The sequence below is a fragment of the Oxyura jamaicensis genome, chromosome 8, assembly GCF_011077185.1.
Source record: "Oxyura jamaicensis isolate SHBP4307 breed ruddy duck chromosome 8, BPBGC_Ojam_1.0, whole genome shotgun sequence".
Taxonomy (NCBI): domain Eukaryota; kingdom Metazoa; phylum Chordata; class Aves; order Anseriformes; family Anatidae; genus Oxyura; species Oxyura jamaicensis.
Genome location: NC_048900.1, coordinates 2,457,402 through 2,481,767, shown reverse-complemented (window position 1 = coordinate 2,481,767; position 24,366 = coordinate 2,457,402). Strand labels below are relative to the sequence as shown.

Here is a 24,366-nt window from a genome sequence, read left to right as displayed (position 1 = left end):
AAAACCTTTCATCAAAACGAGAGAGATCCTTTAAAAGTACAAGCCTTGAACATATTTACTAATGTGTTAATCACTAATGGACTGACCTTGAGAGAAGCTGAGCACCTGCAGAGCATTTGCAACTTTACTCGTTGTTTAGTCTTTCAGCATAAAACCTTTAAAAATGAGTAGCTCTTTAGATACCAATGGTTTTCTGTTCCATTTTGGATGAATGTTATAGCATGAATTTTAATGGTGCATTTAATATAATCAGGTATGTGGCATAGCTTAAATACCATGTTTGTATAGTGTCTTTCAGTATAGTTAACATCTAAATTATTGTTTGATATTGATCCATGGATCCATGTTATCAATATTGATATGAATGCATGTGACTTCTTATAAACAAATAGGTAGAGTGTATAGCACTGAAGATGAATAGGTTCTATCATGTGATGGGAAAATTGTGAATTTGACAATTATGTGAATCTATCGTTTCAATATTATCTTAAAAAAAAAATACAAAAACCACTTTAATGTACTTAAAACTCCTGATTCCATTTATACAATTCATGAATTATTGAAAATAAAATAAAACTGCTTTACATACACAATTTTGACCTCCATTTCCCCAGACCACAGATCAGACTTGAAGAAGAACAGAGCATTCAGAAGTGTAAAAGGATGCTTATCTGCTTGGAATTTGCCATGTGTTCTTCTCCATTGTGCACCTTTGGAGTCATACTCTGACCCTGATACCTGTAGCTGCAAGTCTTGGGGCAAGTGTGAAATGATGTCAGAAGTGTTACACCTAGAATATTTTTATACGGGAACAGAAGGAGCAAGTTGGAATACTCAGTGCATAAAAGGACAGGGAGATGGGATAAAATGTGTACCTAAGACTTTACTGTTAATTCAAAAGGTCTCTTTCAAAAGGGAAATTGTGATTTAGAAATTTACCTTCAGAGAGTGCTTGTTAGGCTTGTATCCACTTTAGTGCATCTTTTAAAGAATATAACAAAAATATATAAACAACTGTAATTAATGAAAACTTATCAGACCATGTTAGTTCTTATCTTTGTATCAGTCCCTCTCCACCAGCCTTCCATAGCTCCTTTTCCTAGCCCACATGAGTGGGCACTACTTATGCCTATTTCTGTCTGCCAAAGGTGAGCTATAGCTGTTGCAGAACCTGTGATGCCTCAGTACTGGGCTGTGCTCAAGTTTCTTATGCTGATTAACAGGCTTGGTCTTGGTTTGTCTAGGCTTGGCCTCTGAGATATAATTTCAGCAGACTTGCATCTCCACTACAGCAGATGCACAATTTATTATACGTTTCTTCTGCCTGCATCCAGTTTCTTATATGATTCATGTGTTTTTCTCCTCATGCTCAGATTCCAACAGTTCGTCTTTCCACCGGGTCCTAGGATCTCCTGGGCCCCTCTTCCTCAGCAGATCCCTGTTGTGGAGGGTGGGAAGGACAGAACATGAGTAGTGAAGAGGAATCTTTGTTATTTTTTTGATGTTCTTTTTTTCTGTCTAGCCGAGTCTTCCTTGTAAATGTGAATTCTCAAAATTGTATTTAACTCTGAAACACACAAGCAGCTTTTCATACATATGGCAAAAGGTGGAAAAACCTCCCTCCCTAATCCTATACATTTCTATCTAATGCTCCGTATTTGTATGACATGAAGACACTTAGAAAGGGGTTATGTAAGTTGTTGAATTGTGTTTGATGATGTTTTTGCTTTGCCAGTTTAAAAAGGAAGAAAAAGGGATATGCACAGCAAGTGAAACTTATTTTCTTTGTTTTCTTTCAAATTCAGTTTAGATAAATTTGTAAATGTAATGCCCTTTTGAAACAAAGTGGAAAGTTTCATTATAAAAAATGTTAAAATTGAGAGTCTTGGATTTTAAAAAATAGTTTTTAGTATATTCCCACACAAATTGCTTTAGCCAAACTGAGTTTACATTTTATCAGTTTGGTAAAAACAATTCAGCCATCTCTCTACTTGAAAACTCTCTGCTCTCAAGATAGTAACAGCGAAGAATGCAAAGAGGGGGAACGTTGCTTGCAAGATCTCAGCTGCTCATTTGGTTACCTATTCCAGCTTAAATTTTTCCAGAATGCTGTATTAACACAACTGAAAATGAGCAAATGAAACTTTTTGGTGTCTGGTGTGAGGAAAAAAGAAAGCCTCACAATGCTCTAGTAAGTTTTCTCCCCCCTAGGCTCTAGGCTTCGGTATGTTTACACTTCAACATCAGCTCCTTTTTTTTTTCTTTTTTTTTTTTTTTTTTTTTTTCTTTTTTTTTCTTTTTTTCTTTTGGAGATTTGTTTTCAGTCAGCTGCCAATGAAAAGTACATTTGACCCTTACCAAGGAACAGGGCTTATTTTGTATGTCAGTTATTAAGAGTGGCTGAGAAGTTCATATGAAACAGCAAATCTGCCCAAACTTGTCAGATTTAAGTAACTCAAACAATGATTTCAGGTTCAGAAGGCATTCCTGTTTGGGGGGAGAGGGGATTTGATCAAAATAGGAAAGAGATGCATGCTGTGCTGCTACTCCCACTTCAGTTTTCCTTTCCAGACCAGGCTAATAGTTACAGGAATAGCATCAGTATATATTTCCTTTTCTGACTTAGCTGATTGATGTGTTGACATGCCTTGATTTATTTGGTGCAGCAACCAGGTGGACTAGCTGCATGGCTCTGCATGCCAATCCATTACATTGTGTATGCATCACTCTTCTATTTTGCCATGTATATCTAACAGATCAACTCTAATCGTTGTGCAATTCATATTTCATTTGGACTAGGGGATCGTTCATTTGGACTAGAGGATCTACAAGAGTGTCTCTTTGAATGGAGATGATGAACTTGACACCTCCAGTTAAGAAAATTAACGTGTATCAGTATTATGAGAATGAAGAGTAAAGGGATAGGAAGCAGATGTTTCTTCTAATATGTATTTTCATGTTTATATGTATGCACGGTTAAAGAGGTTAAAGCTTGTGGTTTCCAAAGCCACTGGTATAACTTTGGAAAGTATCTAATAGGCCAGACTTGAGAGGCTGGTGCTGAGGTATGGTTCACTGGAGAACTGGTCCACTCCATTCACTGGTCCACTGCAGATTGTGGTGATCCAAGGAAGGAAAGAAGGAGGGAGGTCTTCATACTAAGAGTGTGATGCTTACTGAGAGAGCTGGAGCATCTGGAGACAAAAGGCAGGGCCTAGAAAACCAGAGGGCCAGGAGTGGAGATGAGTTGCTTTCTGTTCTGTACCTGACCCAGTCTGGGACTATCTAGATTAGATTTTGCAAAGTTAAACTAGATCTGCCTTGCAAGCTGTTGCTTTTGCAGTATTTCTGCTTTCTCTGTTCTTAGGATGTGCCGTTGTCCTCCAGCCCGTGTGTGGTTTGGTATCAGTCGCTTCAGAAGCTGCTTCCCTGGAATCAGCATGTAAAGGCACTGAGGCACCAGGAGGTCCAGGGTTTTGGCTGCAGAAGGCCGGGCAGTAGCCCACTGCTTGACTACAATTGCAGAGTCCATCCAGCAACACCAGCAGTGGAACTGTATTTCTAGACTGCCTCCTTTTGGTTGCCCAAAAGTTGTTCTTTAGTGCTAGTGAAGGAAATGATTGTTATCGCTGGATTTTGGTGTAAGTGATCTAAAGACAGGAGACATGGAAAAGTGAAAGATTATTTTAGGACAAGAAAAATCAAGTAATAAATAAATCCTTTACAATGGCTAGCAGGTGGATTTGGAGAGCAGAGAATTTTAGCCTGAAACCTAGGGGAAAGACCTCATGTTTTTGTAAGCATATATATATATATGTGTGTGTCTGTGTGGTTTGTTTTTTTTTTGAGGTGGCTCCTGGCTAATTTGTATTAGTGTGTGAACTCCCTTTTGCTAAAGGTTCTCTCTGATTCTTCTTCAATGGGTATTTCTCTTGGTTCAATATTTTGACCTAAATTATAGGTCCATATATATAACTGTTTTCTGTTACTGCTTTTTATTTCTTTTTCTAAAACTGTTTGCACAAAACTGAATTTTTCCTCTGTAGCTGTTTTTCATCAAATCCTCTCTCTCCTGAGAGGCTGTTGGCTATTTATCAATATTTGATCCATCTGTAAAGCATACTTCTGTAGGGTGGCTGTTTATTATGAAAGTTATCTCTCTAAAGTGGATCTTATCAATTCTTGATCTCTTTGTCTGTGTCTCTCTGCCTCTTAGCTAGCTTAGTGGCTTTAAGAAGTACTTAATATTCCTATTTTAAGAGAACTAAATGCAATCATTATAAGGGCAAATACTAAACAGTGAAGGGGGAAACATCATCATCCAGCATGTCTTCCAGTGGGTGCTTAGTAAAGAGAGTGAAATTGTGACAGGTATGCATAGGAAGAAGACGAAATTTCCATACATTTCCTATAAATATTGCAAAATTGATTTTCATGGAGTTTTCAGCAAAATGAAAGTAGTATAAGAAAATAGCAGAAAATGCCATGTTTACTGAGTACCTCTTAAACTTTTTTTTGGTGATACTAGCCAGAGTAAACAATACTGGATCCAATGCATTTGTAATATAAATCCGTTGTTTTCAGTGGTATTAAGCCATGATGAACCTGAACCAGAACATTACAACAGTCTCTTAATTCTGCTCTCTTTTCAACCAGTGAGAGCTAAATTACTGATGATGGAATCATTTTCATCAGTAGATGATAGAAATGTTTAAAAAAAAAAAAAAAAAAAGGAAACATTGTGATGGTTTTCTCTTTGTTTTTGAACAGGGATAGCCATAAAATAGAAAGGAAATTATCTTTAATTCATCTTGCATCTGTCAATAATGCCAAAAGTGTTTGTCCCAAGAATAAAGTGAGGCCACTGAGCTGGTCTATGTTTATGTCAACTGAAATATGTGCACTGCTGTCCTCTGCCTGTAAGCAGTCATGGAGAGCTTTTGTCAAGGTATTCTTGTCATAGATAATTTAGCAATATATACATACTTAGCGGAAGACCTATGCAGTCCTTAAGTATAATTTTCATGTATATTATACATATGTATATGCATATATACATACATGCATTTTGCATATTTTACTTTCAATACTTTCTGCCAGAAATATTTGTACTATTGAATCTTAAAATATCCATTATTCATTCTTCATTAGCTGATATTCCAGTCTACCCAGGAAGTATGGTATTCAAAGGTATTGAAGTTCAGCATGTGCTAGTATTTTCTAACCTTATTTTTCTCAATATCCAGCTATTGATCAGAAGTGTTTTGATAGTCAGGTGTTCAGCAATTGATTCATTGTTTTTTTTTTATTAATAGATATCAAGAAAAGTGTTCAAAAACTGTGAGGTATTTGAAATGCAAAAATTTCAGCATTTTTTTCATTTCCTTTTTTTTTTTTTTTTTTTTTTATCTTCTCTTATAGTAACTTCATTCAGGGCTGTAGAGGTTTGAGAAGCTTCCCCCATATCAGGTGACTCATGAGAAAGTGTGAAGGGTTCTATGTCTGAGTCTTGATACTGTGATGTAATGAGGCAACTTTGTGCTGCTTCAGTAATATAAAAAGACCTTAAACCTTTCCTACTTGGAATAGCATTCCTCAAAGCGCAGTCCTGCTTTGTTGTTAATGCTAACATGATACTATTGGGGTTTTCCACCTGCAACCAATATATCTCAAAGAGGTGAAAGGTCATTCTGCTGCCATCCGTGCCTAGGAATGGAGGGAAAACGTTACTTTGCATGTTCCAGTTCTGCCTACGTGATCTAAGGACTCCTTGGATGTAGTGTTTTTTCTTAGAAAAATTGTTGACATTAATTCCACTTCAGTATGCAATTATTAATTTGCATACTTTCATAATATATATATATATTTATATATAATAGATTTAAATATGAAAGTTGAGGCCCTGTTGAAAATGCCCTGACAGATTGTTTCATTTGCATGAAAAAAAAATGTTTAAACTTCTATGCTGGCTAGACTTTCTGTGCTGGCCAAATGTATAAACAGCAATGTGAAGATAGTTTTTAATAACTGGAAGATGCCTTTTGCCTTTTTTTAAATTGAAAGGTATTTGTTGCTATTGTTGGTTGTGAAGCCTATCACGATCTGTATCCCATGGCTTCTGTATAAATTTGTGCTATTCATAACTATAAATAAATGTCAGCCAGTAAGGTCTTCAGGGTTCTGAGAAAGCAGTCAGGAACACGTAAAAGTGATGACATACAAGGACTCAAAAAAAAGACACGTTAACAGCATTGCCACTCATGCCCCACTCCTCATCATTTAAGCTGTTCATTATTGCCTCATTTGTGTTACCTGCAAACTAGATGTCTTGAAAAATGCCTCAAAACAAAGGGAACAAAAACAGTTCACAGCAGTAAGAGTTACGTGTGTGTGAAAGGAAAGTGATACAGGAAAAGCTTACCAGTTACCCCTTCCCCGGTAGCTTCTCTGCGTCTGCACCCCATATATCCTACTCTCTCTAACCCTCTTCTTTGTATTTATTTTGAGTTAATCTGAGTGCACAAATTATCCAACAAAATCTGTTTTCAGGTGCCAGTACTGTTAACAGATAACCCATTATGTGAGTTACTGACTACAAACATGAAACTACAGTCATTTTTGATGTTTGAGGGAACATCAGAGGTTTTGCTAGACTGCTTGTGTTGTCGACATTTCTGAGAATGTGCGTGTAATATAAAATATATATTTGTCATTGAAATTTCCCTTGCAGTTCTGATCTGCCTTAAAATGTCTATTTCAGGTTTACCGGAACCAAACAGAGACGTTATATTCCAAGGGCTGAGAATGGATCAAGGATTTTACACATCTAAAGACTTCCTACCTTTGGTAGCTATGGCAAGTAAACCAGGTGGGTGATACTGTGTTTTTGTTATAACCATGTTCGGTAGTAAGTCATTAGCAGTTCTTGAAATATCAAACTATACAGATGGTTATACAGCATCACATCCAGTTAGGAAGCACCTCCTAATGAAATGGTGTGGACCAAAGTTTTTCTTGGTGAGCTGCAACTTCAGAACTGTGCATTGAGGAACATAGAGGAAAGTCAGTCGTGGAGACTGTAAAGCAAATAGTCATATATAAAAAATTAAGTACATGTATTACCCACAAAAACTTGTTTACGTTGAATTATATTCAAAAGATATTACAAAGTTCTCATTTGTATAAGTTATCTTGATATAAATAACACAGCAAATATAAGATGAAAATCTTATATAAGATTCTTTAATATAAGATGAAAATCTTGAAATGACCTGGTATTATTTTGCTGGCCCGTGTAAACAGCTGCTTTGTATGTTGTTGATAATTGTTTTTACTTGTAGCACCGTGACCCCAAGTGAGTCGTGTGCTGCATGCTGTACAGGCACATTTTGAGGGAGCACTAGTTCCTTACTCAAAAACCTCACAGTCTCAGGATGACAGTAGTATGCCTGAAGTCGGTGATGCCAGTTCATAGGCACCAAATTCAGCCTTGTTTTATGCTGTTACATATTTGTTTTGAATGCAGAATTGGCTGTTTGCTACCCAGGGATTATAGATACTTTCAGGGGCCCTGAATGTGATGTCGTAAACTCTGGATGAGTGGATGACATGAAACTTGTGATTTATATGCCATGCTCACTCACAGTCTAGATTCCCCAGTGTGTTGATTAAAAATAAAAGAAATTCCATATATTTTTTTCTGAGCATGTACTTATTGCACTGTGTGGTTTTGTATGCACAACTACATATTTAACCACTTTAATCCACAAAGCATTTTTCTTATGTCCATTCAGAAACTTCTTTTAGCATCAAATAGGGTTGCCTGCTTATTTAGTAGACTTTCCATAAACCATGAGTTAAAGAATATGTCTCTGGCGGCAAATTATTCTGCATATAAAAGTGAAGTTTATTACCCCATTTTATGCAAAATATTTAGGAAAGGAAATTCAGCATCCCATCTGTCCCATCTCTCTGCTGTTTTGATCAAATGTTTATTTCTGTGTATTTTCTTAAGCTTAGAGAGCTCAAGTGAGTTAGGAGAAAAGGGTTGATTTTGTTTTGGTTTTAAAGAAAGAGATGTTTTAAAATGAAACAGATTGAGAATATATGCTGCAAAACATCTCTTGATTAACAAAGGAAAAGCAAATCTTGCAAAATAATCTCCCTTTGTAATAATTTGACTAAAAATGCTATATAGAATAATGTACAAACACATAGATAATTGTGTACTATAAGGGACTAACTTTGAGAAACTATTTTACAACTCTATCAACAACTGGAAAGTATTCTTTAGAAAAACACTAAGTATTATTCTTTATAATCTGTTACAATGTGTTGTTTTTTTAACTGTGAGGATAATGAATCTGATAAGTGAGAAGCTTATTTTTTAAATAAAAATATCTTACAATGCTAATTTTCACCCAACAGGACTCACAAAACTAGAAACGTGTTGTCGTTTGTATCCTTTTGAGATAGAAGGGTTCTGTTGCTTAGAGTATTGACTATGAAATTATGTATATGAGCATATCTTAAAAATGGGAATAAAACTGTCTTTCAGTGAAGCAGAATAATTTGATAGTGACACTCCATGCTTAGAAACTGTAAGATGCAATTTTACACTGCTTTGAGTACAAGTACCTTTTGAGCTGTCATGCAGAAATGGTTTCTCTACTTGAAAATGGGGTTTTTCCTTTCATCTTTCAGGGATGTGTGCCTGTCACTCTCCATTGCCATCAATACATGGAACTGTGATTGTACTTGGGGCAGGAGACACTGCTTTTGACTGTGCAACATCTGCTTTACGCTGTGGAGCTCGTCGTGTATTTGTGGTCTTCAGGAAGGGATTCACTAATATCAGGGCTGTCCCAGAAGAGGTAAAATTGAATAATAGCATTTATGAGAAAGAATATTGGTTGTTATTATTGTTGTTACTACTATAGGGCCTGAAAGGGTGCAGTAGGTACATTAAAAACATCTACTAAAGGCTTTGTTTATAACAATTATCTTAAAACATATAAAAGTTTAGTAAAGATCTGAGGTTTGATTTGCATAGTCTCTGTATAAGTCATTTTCCTCTGTTGTATCCATTCTTTGTAAAGTCTGAGAGACATGCCTTTGTGTAAAAGGGGTAGAATTCCATGTTAATTAGAAAATACTGTAAAATTCTTAAAATCATGGAAGCACCCCAGAGATAAAACAGGCATTTGAGTATTGTAGGTGACTCTTCAGGTCCAAGAATTATGCTTTCTGGCTGCTGTCTAATGAATCTCAGTGATCCTGACATAGCTTTGGGAGTCTATAAATTCTTGTAAGGAAATTACTTACTGTGATTTTCATTTTGAATCACTGCCAATGGCAATGGAGTGATGTCATTCATCACAGATTTCAGTGTTCAATTTGATTTTTAGTTTGGCTTTGCACTTTGGCATTTATCAGGACATCTGCACAGTTTGAAACTGACTCTGCCTCCTCAATTTATTTGTGTTACAGGAGGATTTTTTCAAGTTGGGCTTTCTTATTTTGGTCTTTTTCCATTATAATTGATTTGGTACATACTTCAGACACTTACATGCTTTAGAGTAATAGTACACCTAATGCACTTCTTATCAAGGGAATTATAGAAATTTGGTCATTTTTTTCAAGAAGTTGAGCATCTTAGAGATCTTGTAGAAAGGGAATGGAGGTGGAAAAAAAAAAATGGAGGTTCTGAAACATAATTTCCTTCTGTTTCTGTTGCACTTCAGATAAGGATTTTCGACACAATGAGATTAGAGAGACCATTGTAGCTAAGAGACTCATGCTATTCAGATTCTTGCTAATTAAGAATCAGAAGTCACTTTGAACCCAAATTTTTGTTAGCAGCCTGGGTCAATTCCTAAAAGTTGTCAATGTTCATCAAATCATGCAGTGGATTTGAGGAAAAAAAAAAAGGGGCGGGGGAGAAAAGTGAAGTAAAAATAGTTTTAGCCTACTAATAGCCATGATAGAATGAGGTCAGGTTAGACATTTCATAAGATAGTACACACACAAGATAGTTACATGTACATTATTTGTCAAGTAAACATAGACAATCAAATCTTGAAGACTCTACTAAGATGTGCTGTTTGACTTCAGTAATTTCATCACAACAGAGAATCAGAAGATCTTAAGTCTGGGATGTCACACAGAAAACTGTTATTTGGACATGGTATTCAGTACTTGAAAATAAACTCTTAAAGTCAGAGAAAACACGAATCAGGTCATGTGCTTAATTAATACTAGGCCTCTTAAAAAACAGGTAGTTGCATGAAGTAGCTCTTTTGCCCTCAGAGGAATTATTCAGTGACAGGGAACAATAAGAAAATGCATCAGAAAAATATCTGCATTGCAAATCTACTACATGCCACTGTCTAGAACTGAATGATTTAATAAAGTAGAGGTTCTGAAGATGACTATCTGTATATAATACACCAGTGCCTTCTACTAAAGAAGATGTGGTAGCATCTTGAATCAACTTTTCGTAAAACTTTTCATGTTTGTTTTATTGCTTTTAATCTACAGATGGAACTTGCAAAAGAAGAGAAGTGTGAATTTCTACCTTTCCTCTCCCCCCGGAAGGTTGTGCTTAGAGGTGGACATATTGTTTCAATGGAGTTTGTTCGAACTGAACAAGACAGTGATGGAAACTGGAAAGAAGATGAGGATCAGGTTGTCCGTCTGAAAGCTGATGTGGTGATCAGTGCCTTTGGTTCAGTTTTGGGTGACTCTAAAGGTAACCCTGACAAATGTATCCTCTAAATGCTGCTTATTATTTTAGCTGCAGCCATTTTGTGTCCTTTGACAGTTCTGTGAAATGGGTCTTCTGGAGGTTACATAGCTTGTGATTTGGCCCTTTTCACGGAAATTTATTTGTCCTTTAGGTATACCTCTTAGAAGAAAACTAAGGGTATGAATAACAAGCAGTTTTCTGTATGTCATTGTCTAGAGCAGGAGACAATATTAGAGGTACAGTTGTTCAGTATATATCTTGCTTTCTTCTCAAGGCAAACGGGTAACGCAGAATACTTGGGGGGATTTCTTCTTGTCTCACTAAGTAACTTTAGAGAAACGTATACTACAACTTACTACAACTAAACTGAACTGATATGATCTGTGAAACTTTTTTTTTTTTAAAAAAAAAAAACAACTATTGAATTAAGCAAGAATTAAGACATTCATTATTCTGGTTTAGCTGCTCTGGGTATCATTTATTTCTTATACATATGCAAGAGGACTGTGGCTTCTCTCATATATACAGGATTTGTTAAATTCACCTGCGCTTTTCTCAGCATGTCTCATTATTTACTTGCACTTTACAAACTTTGGTCTTAAAAATGAACACTTACTTTAATAGCCAATATACAGAGATGGCATTCCGGAGACTGAACGTATTATCTGAATATAAAACAAAGAGCAGAAGAATATGAGTAAAACTAAGACCATGAGAACTGAGCAGAGCTCAGACTGTATTCTCCTCCCCTTACACTAGGTTAGATTTAAAGAGTTCAGGTACGTGCATCAAAGGTGCTTTGAAAGTAAAAAATAAACAAGAACCCCACTGACTCAACAGAAGATAGTTTAGTAAAATTAATAGATGCTCATCAAGATTAGGAGGTTCTGAAAGCCTTAATGAGTGATCAATGTGCCTGCTTCTCCAGGGCACAGTCATGCCAGCCAATTATGCCATGACATGTTGTCATACTCCTTTGGGCATAAATGCTCTTACAAAGGACTGGGAGAGTTAGTGCCTCAGAGTGCATGCCAATGGAAAATTTGGTGATCAGATGTTAGTCCTGCCTGTGCAAAGGGAATTTCAAACATTAAAAAAAAAAAAAAAAGTGGTTTTGTGAATCTTTTCAATCAAGGAAGACAGTAAATCTAAAATAATCTAAGTTAAGTATAGTAATGTTTGTGGAAATATATCTTATAAATGTGTACTTATAAATGTGTAACTTCTCACATCTGCATTTTCTGTATATGCATTACTACTCTACTACAATTAAAAAGAAGAATCAACTTTCTACCTTGAAGAATAATATGTAAAGTTCATTCCAGGAGCATTCCTGTCTTGTGTATGTTGCTATTGCTTTGGGACAGGTTAACGCAGCCTAGGCTGTTATCTAGCTTTTGCAGCAGTCTTTCCCTTTGGTACTTGTAACCTGCTTGTGAGGAACCTGGCCATGGTATCAACCAGGCAGAAAACCATGGCGTCCGCATCTCTTGCGGCCTCTCCAGCCAGTCTCTGATGTGGCTACTCAGACAGAGGGCTCGGGGAAACACACTGCCGTCCAGGTCTTGGGCTGCAGGGTGTGCCCGAGTCTTCTGTCGGTATCTGACAGCAGCAGCGAGGGGTATGCCTGTGGGAGGTGTGCCCATGTTGAAAAGCTGCTCAACCAGGTAGCAGAGCTTCAGGAGGAGGTGAGCAGGCTCAGGAGCATCAGGGAATCAGAGAGGGAAATTGACTGGTGGAGGTGTACTCTACCCTCTCTGAGACAGACTCACAAGCCTGCCACAGCACAAGTGTTTCCTGTTATGCAGAAGACAAAGGTTCCCTCATCCCGCCAGGCAGTAGGAGGAGACTAGGCCAAGGGGAGGAAGGGAGGCAAGTTCCTGTTCGGGGTGGTAGGCAAGCCCTGTCCCTGCCCACCTCACCTGCCCATCTACCCTTATATAACAGGTATGAGGCTCTAGAACACGACAGTCAGAACAACAAAGTAGATGAAAGCCCGTCCCAGTTGGAGAGGGTGCCTAAGGCAAGGCAACCTATCCCCCACATTGCTACATCTTCTGTCAAAAAAGAAATAAGTCCCCTATTGTCACAGGGGACTCCCTTTTGATAGGGACAGAAGGCCCGATATGCTGACCGGACACAACCCACAGGGAAGTCTGTTGCCTCCCTGGGACTCAAGTGAGAGACTTCACGTCAGCAAGGTCCCCTGGGAAACTGCTTTGAAGGCGTTAGCGTCCATCAGTGCTGGTCAATCTTTAAGCACTGCCTCCTAAAAGCACAAGATCAGGCAATTCCAAAATATCAGAAGTCAGGCAGGCGGGGCAGAAGGACCAGGGATCTTCTACTGGAGCTTAGGCGAAAAAAGAAACTGTACGGCTGCTGGAAGGAGGGCCAGGCGACGACGAAGGAATACAGGAATGCTGTTTGTGTTTCTGGGAGAAAATTTGTGTGGCCAAAGCCCAAGTGGAGTTGAAGCTGGCCATGTCTGTGGGAGACAATAAAAAAGTGTTTTTTAGATATATGAACAGAAGAAGGAGAACTGGAAGCTGGCAAATGTTGAGCCAATATTCAAGAAAGGTCAGAAAGAAGACCCTAGCAATTACAGGCCTGTCAGTCTCATGTCAGTGCCTGGTAAAATTATGGAGAAGGTGATCCTTGAGGTTATTGAAGCACATCTGGGGGACAATGCAGTAATTGGTCCCAGGCATCATGGGTTCATGAGGGGTAGGTCCTGCCTAACAAATTTGATTTGTTTTTATGGTAAGATCAGCTGGGAAACCAGCTGATGTGATCTTTTTGGACTTCAGCAAAGCTTTAGACATGGTTTCCCATAGGATCCTACTGGACAAAATATCCAGCATACAGCTAAATAAAAACATCATCCGATGGGTGAGCAATTGGCTGACGGGCAGGGCTCAAAGGGTTGTGGTAAATGGGGCCACATCAGGCTGGTGGATGGTCACTAATGGGGTCCCTCAAGGCTCCATTTTAGGGCCAGTCCTCTTCAATGTTTTTATAAATGATTTGGATGTAGGACTAGAAGGTGTTTTGAGCAAATTTGCAGATAACACCAATCTTGCAGGAGTTGTGGACTTGGATGAGGGTGGAAAGGCCTTGCAGAGAGATCTGGACAGGCTGGAGAGCTGGGCGATCACCAACCGTATGAAGTTTAACAAGAGCAAGTGCCAGGTCCTGCACCTGGGACGGGGCAACCCTGGCTATACGTACAGACTGGGCGACGAGACGCTGGAGAACAGCCCCGCAGAGAGGGATCTGGGGGTTGTGGTTGACAGCAAGCTGAATATGAGCCAGCAGTGTGCCCTGGCAGCCAGGAGGGCCAACCGTGTCCTGGGGTGCATCAAGCACGGCATTGCGAGTCGGTCGAGGGAAGTGATCGTTCTGCTCTGCGCTGGTGTGGCCTCACCTCGAGTACTGTGTGCAGTTCTGGGCACCACAGTACAAAAAGGACATTAAACTGTTGGAGAGTGTTCAGAGGAGGGAGACGAAGATGGTGAAGGGCCTAGAGGGGAAGACATGAGGAGCGGCCGAGGTCACTGGGCCTGTTCAGTCTGGAGAAGAGGAGGCTGAGGGGGGACCTCATCGCAGCCTACAACTTCCTCACGAGAGGGAGTGGAGAGACAGGTGACCTATTCTCTGTAATCACCAGTGATAGAACCCGTGGGAATGGTGTTAAGCTGAGGCAGGGGAAGTTTAGGCTGGACATCAGGAGGAGGTTCTTCACCAAGAGGGTGGTTGTGCACTGGAACAGACTCCCCAGGGAAGTAGTCACTGCACCAAGCCTGTCTGAATTTAAGAAGTGATTGGACTGTGCACATCATCTAAACTTTTGGGTAGACCTGTGCGGTGCCAAGAGTTGGACTTGATGATCCTTATGGGTCCCTTCCAACTCAGGATATTCCATGATTCTATGTTAATGGTTCAGTCGTAACCCACAGGAAACACAGAGGAGATACATATATATTTTAAAAATCTTTAAGAGATTTATCAGCTATTTCATTGGTGGAGTTGACTTGAATCAGAATGTTGGAAAGTTTTGTTGTTATTAAAACTTCGTTGTTTTTAAAAACCCTCTGTTTAGGTCTTCTGGAAGGTGTTCTATCTCATGTGATAAATACTAGCCTAAGCAATCAATGCGTTTTGTTGTGATTCAGAGACCCTATGATAAAGGAATGGTTCTGTTTACTGCCACATTACAAACTGCTTCGTCTAAAAGGTTGAATTTACCGTGCTGCTTAGCCATAATCCTGCGCCAGTCTTGTATCTTCTAGTATGCATCACCCTCTAAATGACTTTTTGTGAGGTTTTTAAACAGGAACATAAAATGGGAGGGGAACAAAGTCATGCAGTGAGCTGATCATGAAAGGAGAATTATTTACCTTGGGTTGAGCAATGCGCCTCAGTTTCACAATGTATTTTTGGTGCAATTGCTATTAGAATAGCAATCAAATTACAAAGAAATATTAGCATAGGTTTTGTACAACAATATGAAAGTGCAAAGAAACTAATACTGGAGGGAATGAAGTGCTTATTCTGAGCACACCATTTCAGTCACTTTTAAACCTTTATTTTTTGACTAAGGTGTCTTAATGAAAGTCAAATTTGCTTTTCACCATTGAGTTAGATTACAACCAAATCTCCAGGCATACACAATAAAAACAGAACAACAACAACAAACAAGCAAATACAAAAACCCCAAACCATCTTATATTCGTAGAGCTTTTTTTTTTTTTTTTTTTTTTTTCCTAAAATGAAGAATGTTTTTGATATTCAAGAAATGGACATATTCAGGTATTCACCACCAAAAGATAGAGAAGAAAATACTGGAGATGTTCAAAACTGGAGAGGGCCCTGAGCAACTTGATCTGTCTTGGAAGAAGGGGTTGAAATAGGTGACTTCCAGAGGGCCCTTCCAGTCGGAATTAATCTATGGCTGCTGATTCAGATGCATGTTGAATAAATATGTTACCAGTTGGTCATAGAAAAAGTAAGGTCAATGACCTGGTGCTGCTAGCAGGAGCCACAATTCATCAAAGTGTTCAGGACAGTCTTGATGAACCTGTTTTAAAGTTTTGTTTAGCATGACATAGGTGTGTGCGTGACTGGCCTGAGCAGAAATAGCCCATAGGTTAAAAACCTTTTTCTAGTCTATTACATTTATCCAGATGTTTCTTGTTCTTGCACGGGAGCTATTAAATTTGCAATTGAGACTCCATGCACTCACAGTAGATATTTAGTCTTCTTTTTTTTTTTTCTTATTTCTTTTGTCAAAATAAAATGCTAATTGTGTTTTTAAGCAACAGTTCTAGTAAATATTCATCCTCCCACTGGGAATCATACAAATGCATCATTAATTAAAAAGAAATCAGTTCTCCTAAATCCGTTTTATGCTCAGGAAGTTGCTAATAGACAAAGCAGGAGAGTTGCCCTCTAGACTGTTTTAAGAACATTAGCACTTTACTGAAACCAATTTAAAAGAAAAAAAAAAAAAAAAGTTTAAATCAATCTACTACAGATGGAGTAAAAAAAAAGGTTTTGCTTTGCTTTGTTGTTGTAAAAAGATTTTGCAAGCACAAGCCTTTTTTTTTTTTAATTATTATTGCATAGATTACCAAACTCTTCAAGCCATCATAACTGGCCCACATAAACAGCTGGAGTAGAATTTTGTACCTTTCCTTGTGTTCCTGCTCTTTTGCTCTCTTTGTCATTCTGGAGGCCTACAATGGGTTAGTGAATAACAGAAATATCTTCCGTCACCATTCTACATTGCAGCTACTCAGTATATACGCATCTAATTCTGCCTACTCCCATGGCACTGTATATTGCCTCAACATCCAGTTGGTTTTAAAGTCTAAACTTTGAATAACCTTTTTTTTTTTTTTTTTTTTTCCTGATAAGCAAAAGGGAATAACATTTGTGGACTGCAAAATTTTGCACTGGAACAAATGTTCTGATTTATTTTCATATATTTCTGAGGAGAACCTGTACTTTCTGGGGAGAACTATGAAGGAAGTATGGACAGTAGTAGTCTTGGTTAAAACACACTGCAAAATGGAGCGTAGGATAGGGGACTGGCAACTTCAGTTCAGTTCAGCACTCTGTTTAGCAGGCAGCAAGAAAGAGGAAGTATTCCCATTTTCCAAAACACTGAATCTTAGAGTAACAATGTCTATTTTATTTTCCCTAGGAGAGAAAAAAAAAAGGGGGGGGGGGGGGAGAGGGAATGCAAAAAAATCCAAACAAGCTCCAAATGCCAATTCTGCAAATCCCCCAGCTCCAGAGTAGTAGATGATCTATGAGCAAAATACATGTTTTATTAAACAACTTTTATACAACTTTTAGATATCTTCCTGTAACTTTTAGTATGACTGTCATCTCGCTTGGAAATTGCAGCAGCAAAACCAGAAGACTATTACTAGAGTATAACTAAGCCCCTACTACAGAGCTACATGCCAAAAAGATAAATTTTGCCCTCGTTTACAATTTTATGATTTAATCTGTTCCTACTTAATAAGTATTTGTATAGATTCAGAAACATTTCCTAGGGAAAGGCCAAAAGCTTGCAGAGCTCTGTGCTCAGAAGTAAAAAAGTTTGACTTCATATAAACATAGAATTTCAAATTACAGGAAAGGCAGAAAACCTGCAGAGAGTGTTGAGTTTATACAGCCTTGACAAACAACTAGAGAGCTTCAACCTCAAAACACTGAAGCCTTGACTATCTAATGAACGAAAAGCGGGGAAGAAGAGACGTGGTTGTGATGTCCCAGCTGGGGATATTCACAAGAGCCGCCTAGTACCTGGTGTCTCCCAGCACAGATCTGCTTCTCACGCATAGAATAGGCCTCTGGTCAGCAGGCTTTTTCAAAAATTGTTATATAAAACTGAAGTTTATATAGACTCAAAAGATTCTTAGTGAAATAGGTAGGATTTTTGCTGCTGACTCATTTGGAACAGGATTTTTCTCCGCAAATAGGTTTACTGAATGAGTTTGAGTGCAACAGTTCCACACCTGGAGCTGTTTCCAACTTCCAGTGCCTACAAGCAGCCCTGCAATGACTCGTTAAGATGTTTTAACTTGGAGCAGGCATTCGGCTGTTTCATTTGTTAGCCATCAGTGCACACCTGCCTCCTGGTGCCAGGCAGAAAACAGTTAGTAGCAGGCTTCCAGCGGGAGTCTCTCCCGGCACAGCTGGACCCAGCTTTATCCAGTCAAACCACTTTTTAATCCTGTTTCAGTACGTTAGTGGGGCAGAGATGAGGGAAGCATGGTTGTGCCTTTCTTTGTTTTCTGGGCCTCTAGACAGGGCAGTGTCAGCATTTAATGAGATCATTGGTGCATGTGATAGCTATGGTTTTACATTTGAGATTAAGAAAGATACAGTGTATTTGTATTTTCCTGAAGTAATGCTACTATTCGCTGTAAAGGAAGTCTGTAAGATGGATATCAAAAATAACATTAATGAGCTACTAAAGCTAAAATTACAGGAACTTATGAAATTGGTTAAACATAAAAACCATTAAACTGTTTATTGAAGCTTCACAGATATACTGCAGCTAATGAGCATTTCTGCTATTTAAATAAGCCCAAATTGAACACACATTACATGGATACATAATTAGTCATGGTAGTCAAACACACACAGATTCACTTTTAAAGCTTTATTTGAGGAATCTTTTCCATTTGATTTGTTTTGTTAATTAAAATATTTTTTCTGTATTCACTTATATTTTAATATTGTTTTTGCAAGCGCTATAATTTGCTGCTGCTTTTCCATTTGCGTTTATTTGCTCTGTGAGTATAGCAAATGTGGAATATATATTCAGAACTGTCCTTTTGTTTGGTGTTATTTGTGTTAGCATCACTTGATAGCATTAGAATAATTCAATTGTATGTTATCTTTCATCCAGAAAGATCCTTTCAAATTATATGTAATATCTCATCAGGAAATAGAGGAGAAGGTAGCACAGCCACAGGATTGCACTTTGAATTTTCAAGAGAAAAGCTATATTACTTTTTAAAGTTTAGAGAGTGTGAGGGTGCAGCCATTGCAAAGAAACACTTCTCCTCACCCCTTTCCCAAATCATGCACCGACAAAAACACAAAGCGTATTGCTTGCATATTGTTCAGTGTCAAGCAGCGATTCAGAGAACTGATACTTGGGTTTGCCTCCTTACCAGCTCACATTTGGCGCCTAGATTCTCTCACACCTTGCAGGGGCAGAGAGGAAATTCCCACCCAAAGGTCTCCCCTCCATCCTGCAGGCAGTGTAGAAAGTGGTCCCTCTCGCATCTCAGTTGCCCCGGATACCAGATCCAAATTGTGAGGACATTAGGAACTCTTACATAAGATGCCTTTAAATCATGTCCTTATTTTTACTTAACCTAAATCTTGGAGCTTTTCAGAAAAACAGAAGGAAGTAGCTGCTGGATACTGTGTCAACCTTGCCACAAGGGAAATGTTCTTTCCCAGCTTTAAAAATACGGATCAGACAAATCCCCAGTCCCTGGGGAGGTGTTTCAAGCTGGGGTATGCTGGGCTTCTTTGCACTCAAAAAGCTTTTGATATAATTATGTCCATGCAGCTATTTTAGCACAAAACAAGCTGAAGATGCATTTGAGAAATGCAACAGATCCAGGCTAACAGAGGTAATGCCTATTTTCCCCCAAAGTTAAGGAATAAGGAGTCAGAACTTCTAGTTTTACATCATTTCCTGCGGAAAACTACACCTCAGATAGCATGTTGCCCTCTAAAACCCTTACTGTTGTTCAGTGCTGTCTCAGAGAAACAAGTCATCTATTCAAACCCCAGCACCAAACCCCGCAGCACCAAGTTTTCATCTTTTTTTTTTTTTTTTTTTTTTTTTCTGAACATGTCTTTACAAGTCGATATGTATTTAGCTTGCAAGAACTGTCAAGACCACATGCTGAGATGGTACCAGTGCATGCAATAAGTTATCCCATGTATGACAAATATAAGATGATCAAAAGCTTTCTTGAAGTACAGACAGTCTGAGACATAAAGAGAAGGTTAACATTGATTTATAAATATTACTGAAGTATAATAAAACTCCTATAAGCTACTATCAGCACTTTCCTTTAAAAAAAAATGAAGACAGAAAGAAAGAAAACCACTTATTTCCCAGACTGACAAACGTCTCACTCTGAAGGTTGTGTTTGCTGTGGTCTTTCAATAATTTAAATATTTTAAAAGGAAACAATTTCATAACTTTTTGATTCAGCTACTAGGCAAGTATTCTTGCCAAGTTGAGCTAAAACTGTATGCAGGGTAGGAAGGATTCTGCAAGCAATAGGTCTTGCATGTAGACTGTATGCTTCTGGTATGAAAACCTGCTTCCAGTGTAAAACTGTCTTCTGTGTTTCTGCATTCTGAACCGGCGGCAAAAAGAATGCTTTGGATTTGAGTCCTAAGGATATTGGTATATGCCAAGGGTGAGAAGAAGAGCATAGGTATGATAAGCAGGTGACGATGTGTCTTGCTCCCTATTTTATTATTTTGCCCCTGATTATGCACAGCTCTCTACTTTGAAACACACGTGTAATATTTGATTTAGAGGTGAAGGGAGATACAGAACCCAGGAAGAAAATTCCATCGTGATGATGTGCAAGAAAGATGTCTTTGAAGCTTTCTGCGTACTTGGGCGTGCATTGGGGCTATACTGTGAGTTTGCCCTTGTACTGGTGTGGGAGAAATTTTCTCGTCTTAAGCTAGCAGGTTTCTCTTTTACATATATGACAGCACAACTGCATCAGTTTAATTGACCTTGGCAATCTGCATCTGCTAGAGGTATGTCCCTGAGGGGCATTGCAATTTTAAGCTGTGTTTTATTGTAAAATCTTCAGTTCATGCAGACTTAAAGCTGCATAAAAATAACTCATTTTGATATGTGGCATCAATGTTTGCTGGAAATATTTATTGAAAATGTGATAATCTTCATGAAGCTACTTTGAAATGTCTTTGTGACTGTAATAAAGTAATATTAAAAGTTGCGTAATAAAAATCACATTAACAGAGCAAGATTATTTTTTCTGATTTTTACTTGCATTTAATGCAATTTTTCTAATGTCATGCATTTTTTGAAATTGAAAAAATGAGAATACCTTAATGAGTGCTCTAAAAAAATCAGAAATTGCAGTGAAAAATATATAGAAAATATACTGTTTGTGTAAGCATTTCATTTTTATTGCTTTTTGTTATTTTATTCTTAATGTACAGAAGTTTCAAAATGACTCTTACTTTCAGAATGCTCTTAGCTTAGATAGTAATTCAGAATGTTTTTCACTTCATTGAAATTTATCTTTTTTTCAGAAAAAAAAAAAAAATCTTTAAAATCAACACACTCTGTCAAGCCAAAGCTTTCAAAGCATAACATTTCCTGGTGGGGAAAATGTCCCATCTGAAATTTTCAAGTCAAATTTAATAATGAGCTGTGAAAAAGTAGCAGAGTATCATTTCTGTTGTGAGCATTAGTAAATGTGACAAGTAAATTTTTGGAAGTCTAAATGAATTTCTAGAAATTGCAAACATTCTTTTTGTTTGTTTGTTTTTAAACCTCAAAAATCGCATGCGGTATATTAAGTTGTACAGGAATATTTATGTTTGCTTTTCAGGTGAAAAGCATGTTGATGTGGAAAGTGCAGTACAGACCTCTGTGTGAAGGGAAAGGGGGAAAATCTATTTTTCCTTTGTTAGTGTTGTTCCTTAATAGGATTTTCAGAAGTGCTTTTTATTTATTTATTTAGTTAGTTAGTTATTTTTTCCCCCAAGAGATAAATAACGCCAGTGAGAAAGACTTTGTGAGTCCCACCTTCTGGGATATATAGTTTGTTTGGAGGTTAGTGGCCAAAAGAACATTAAAAGCAATTACTTCCTGTATGAAGTCAGTCACTTCTTGTGAATCTTATCTCTGTTTATTTTGTACGTGTCTGGCTTTGCAGACACAAAGGTTTATTTTTCTGATTTTACCAAAGAACAATTCCATAGAGCAGGTGATGTTCTTCTGTCCAAATCCTCTAAATAACTACATACCTCCGTTAGCTCAACCAAAATGTTTCTATATAGAATAGGATTTTTCAGTTCTATTATAAATTCACATTTAAGTGAATGAAAAAAAATTAGGCCTTGGAATTGATCTACTAGTTGTTATTAGTATATATTTGAGAGATTTAGGCAATACTTTTTTCTTTTGTTTATTATCATATTTGTCCTTCTCTTTAATTGCAGTCAGAGAGGCCATGGCACCTATCAAGTTTAACAGATGGGGTCTTCCTGAAGTAGATCCGGAAACTATGCAAACGAGCGAACCCTGGGTTTTTGCAGGGGGTGACGTCGGTGGTCTTGCTAACACTACAGTGGAATCAGTAAATGATGGAAAACAAGCCTCCTGGTACATGCACAGATACATACAGGTAATTCTTTAAGTGTGTTTTTCCAGTTTCTATCTGTTTCAGATACCTTCATTGTGATTGCTAAAATGTCTTTTTTTTTTTTTTTTTTTTTTTTTTTTTTTAGAAAGGGATTAAATATGCAAGTTTTGAGTAGCTAACACCTAGATTATCTTGATTTGTACATTTCAGATTCATTCAACTTGGATCACATGCTTGATTTTGGGGAGTTGAACCCAGCTTTTTTATATTATCTTAGCATTAAAATCCAGGCAACGTTTTCTTTGCCCCCAGCTCTGAATTCCACTCAAAGGTAGTAATCTTTCCTGCACAACAAACAGTGTAGGCAGAAATCCTGGTTGGGGGTAACTGGGGAAAAAGAAGTGAGCCCATCAATATTAAAAAGTAGAACCACTCAATACTGCATAAAGAAAAAACTAATACTGTCAATATTGATGCCTGGGGAGGACATTTTTAGTATTTTTAGAGTGCAAGCGTACTAACAGATTACAGATCACTCAGATAACCTACACCAGAACCAAAGTGTGCTTTGATGTGTCTGATGAAGTGGATGCATGAGCCAGACAAAAAATAAGCACTGAATTCAAAGAGGAAAATAACATGAAGGAGGTATTACCCAAGAAATGGGAATTTAAGAGGTACAGACTTGAAAAACCTGGTAACTGCATGTTTCTTGTTGGTGCTTTTTCTGTGTTGCTGAGCACCTCTGCTTGCCCTGCCTTTTGTAGTTAAAGAAAGAACACAAAGTCTAGAGGAGCTGCAGAGGAACCATCAGAGACGAGACACAGCCTGTGTGTGGAGAACCAGCTGACAAAGAGTGTGTTCATGGTGCAAGGAACTTTTTAGAAACATGGTACATGATTCATTCTCCCACAGAAAGAGATTTGAACAACTGAAGTTGGGACTGTAACAGCTCGATGTCTTTCTCCCCCATCCATCTGCTCAAAGCCTTTCTGATTGCATGTTTGTGCAATTTCATGCTGTTGGGGTCTGATTTCACTTCCTAAAAATACTTCAACTGAAAGCTTGTTGTTAGTATCTGTGCATATTTTTTCTCACTTGTTCTAAAGCAGTGTTTGTGTCCTGCCTTCTTAGACCCTATGAAAATGCTGAGTGTGAAACATCTTTAAACCTCGACCTGCTTGCTTAATTTCTCAGTGCGCAGTGAATTTGGGTAACTGTGATAGGGGAGAGGGGTATCTCCTTTTTTTCTCCTTCCTCCTTAGCCTCTATAAATACACACATCACTTTAAAAACCCTCCTTTTACATGTTGCTTCCTCCTCAAAGCTTACATTGTTTTTCTCTGGAATTTGTTGAATACTTTGGAAGAAATCTGAATAGTCATGGCTTGAGAATTAGAATTTTAAAGCAAGAGGCTTGTGATATTAGAGCATTTCCGTTACCCTTTGCAGGTTTCAAGGCAGTTTATTCGACCTTACAGTCTCCCCAGGAAGCTAATGGGAAAGCCTTACAGCAATCTTCACAGGAAAGTTTCCAAATGTCAAGTGTCACCTTTCCAGCTGTTAGATGAATGGGTAGCCCAGGGGCATTTATTTGGATGTGCAGCCCTTGTAAAATCTGGTTGCTGTGGTGGAGAGCACTGTAATTTGGCAATTTACTTTGTTTTTGAAACAGGTAGAAAAGTTAGATAGTAGAAGAGGGTTTGTATTTTAAAGTTGTTTAGGTGGGAATCATGTTACCTGTGCGTGTATGCATGCCTTTTGCATATGTATGCTTGTTCTACTGCCCTGTATTGTGAAAACTTCCAATATCAGATGAAGAAACACCTTTACAAAGTCCTTAATTTTCTGTCTACTGTGAGATTCTATGACAAGTAACCTTCTTGTGATCTGAGTGTCTGAACTGACATATTTTAAATGCATTGATAAATTTTAAATACGTTGATTCCTTTTATCCATTTGCATTTTAGTTACAGAAAGAGGTAGCCATTTCCAGAATCACCAACTCTCTCAGCACCAGGTTCTATAAATAATGCAGACAGTCTTTAGCAAAATAAAAATATTCTGTAAGATTTCTCAACCAACCCAAGACCGTATCAAAGACTGAAACTCAAAAACACTGCCCCGGCTACTTGCTGAATGCCCTGTTTGAATGGCATGCTCCTGCTACGCCAACCTACTCCAGACAAAAGGCTAAGCAAACAGATGGGCCTG

The 24,366-nt window shown here is 38.0% G+C and overlaps 1 protein-coding gene across 1 annotated transcript in view; it reads left to right on the top strand.

Annotated features, from left to right (window-relative positions):
* The window catches only part of DPYD (dihydropyrimidine dehydrogenase), a 338,501-nt gene that overhangs the window by 143,863 nt on the left and 170,272 nt on the right, over positions 1-24,366 (top strand). Inside the window, exons 9-12 of the mRNA XM_035333208.1 lie at positions 6,761-6,868; positions 8,704-8,873; positions 10,540-10,750; positions 22,010-22,194. Of these exons, the coding sequence (XP_035189099.1) occupies positions 6,761-6,868; positions 8,704-8,873; positions 10,540-10,750; positions 22,010-22,194 (674 nt within the window). The remainder of the gene's footprint in view (positions 1-6,760; positions 6,869-8,703; positions 8,874-10,539; positions 10,751-22,009; positions 22,195-24,366) is intronic.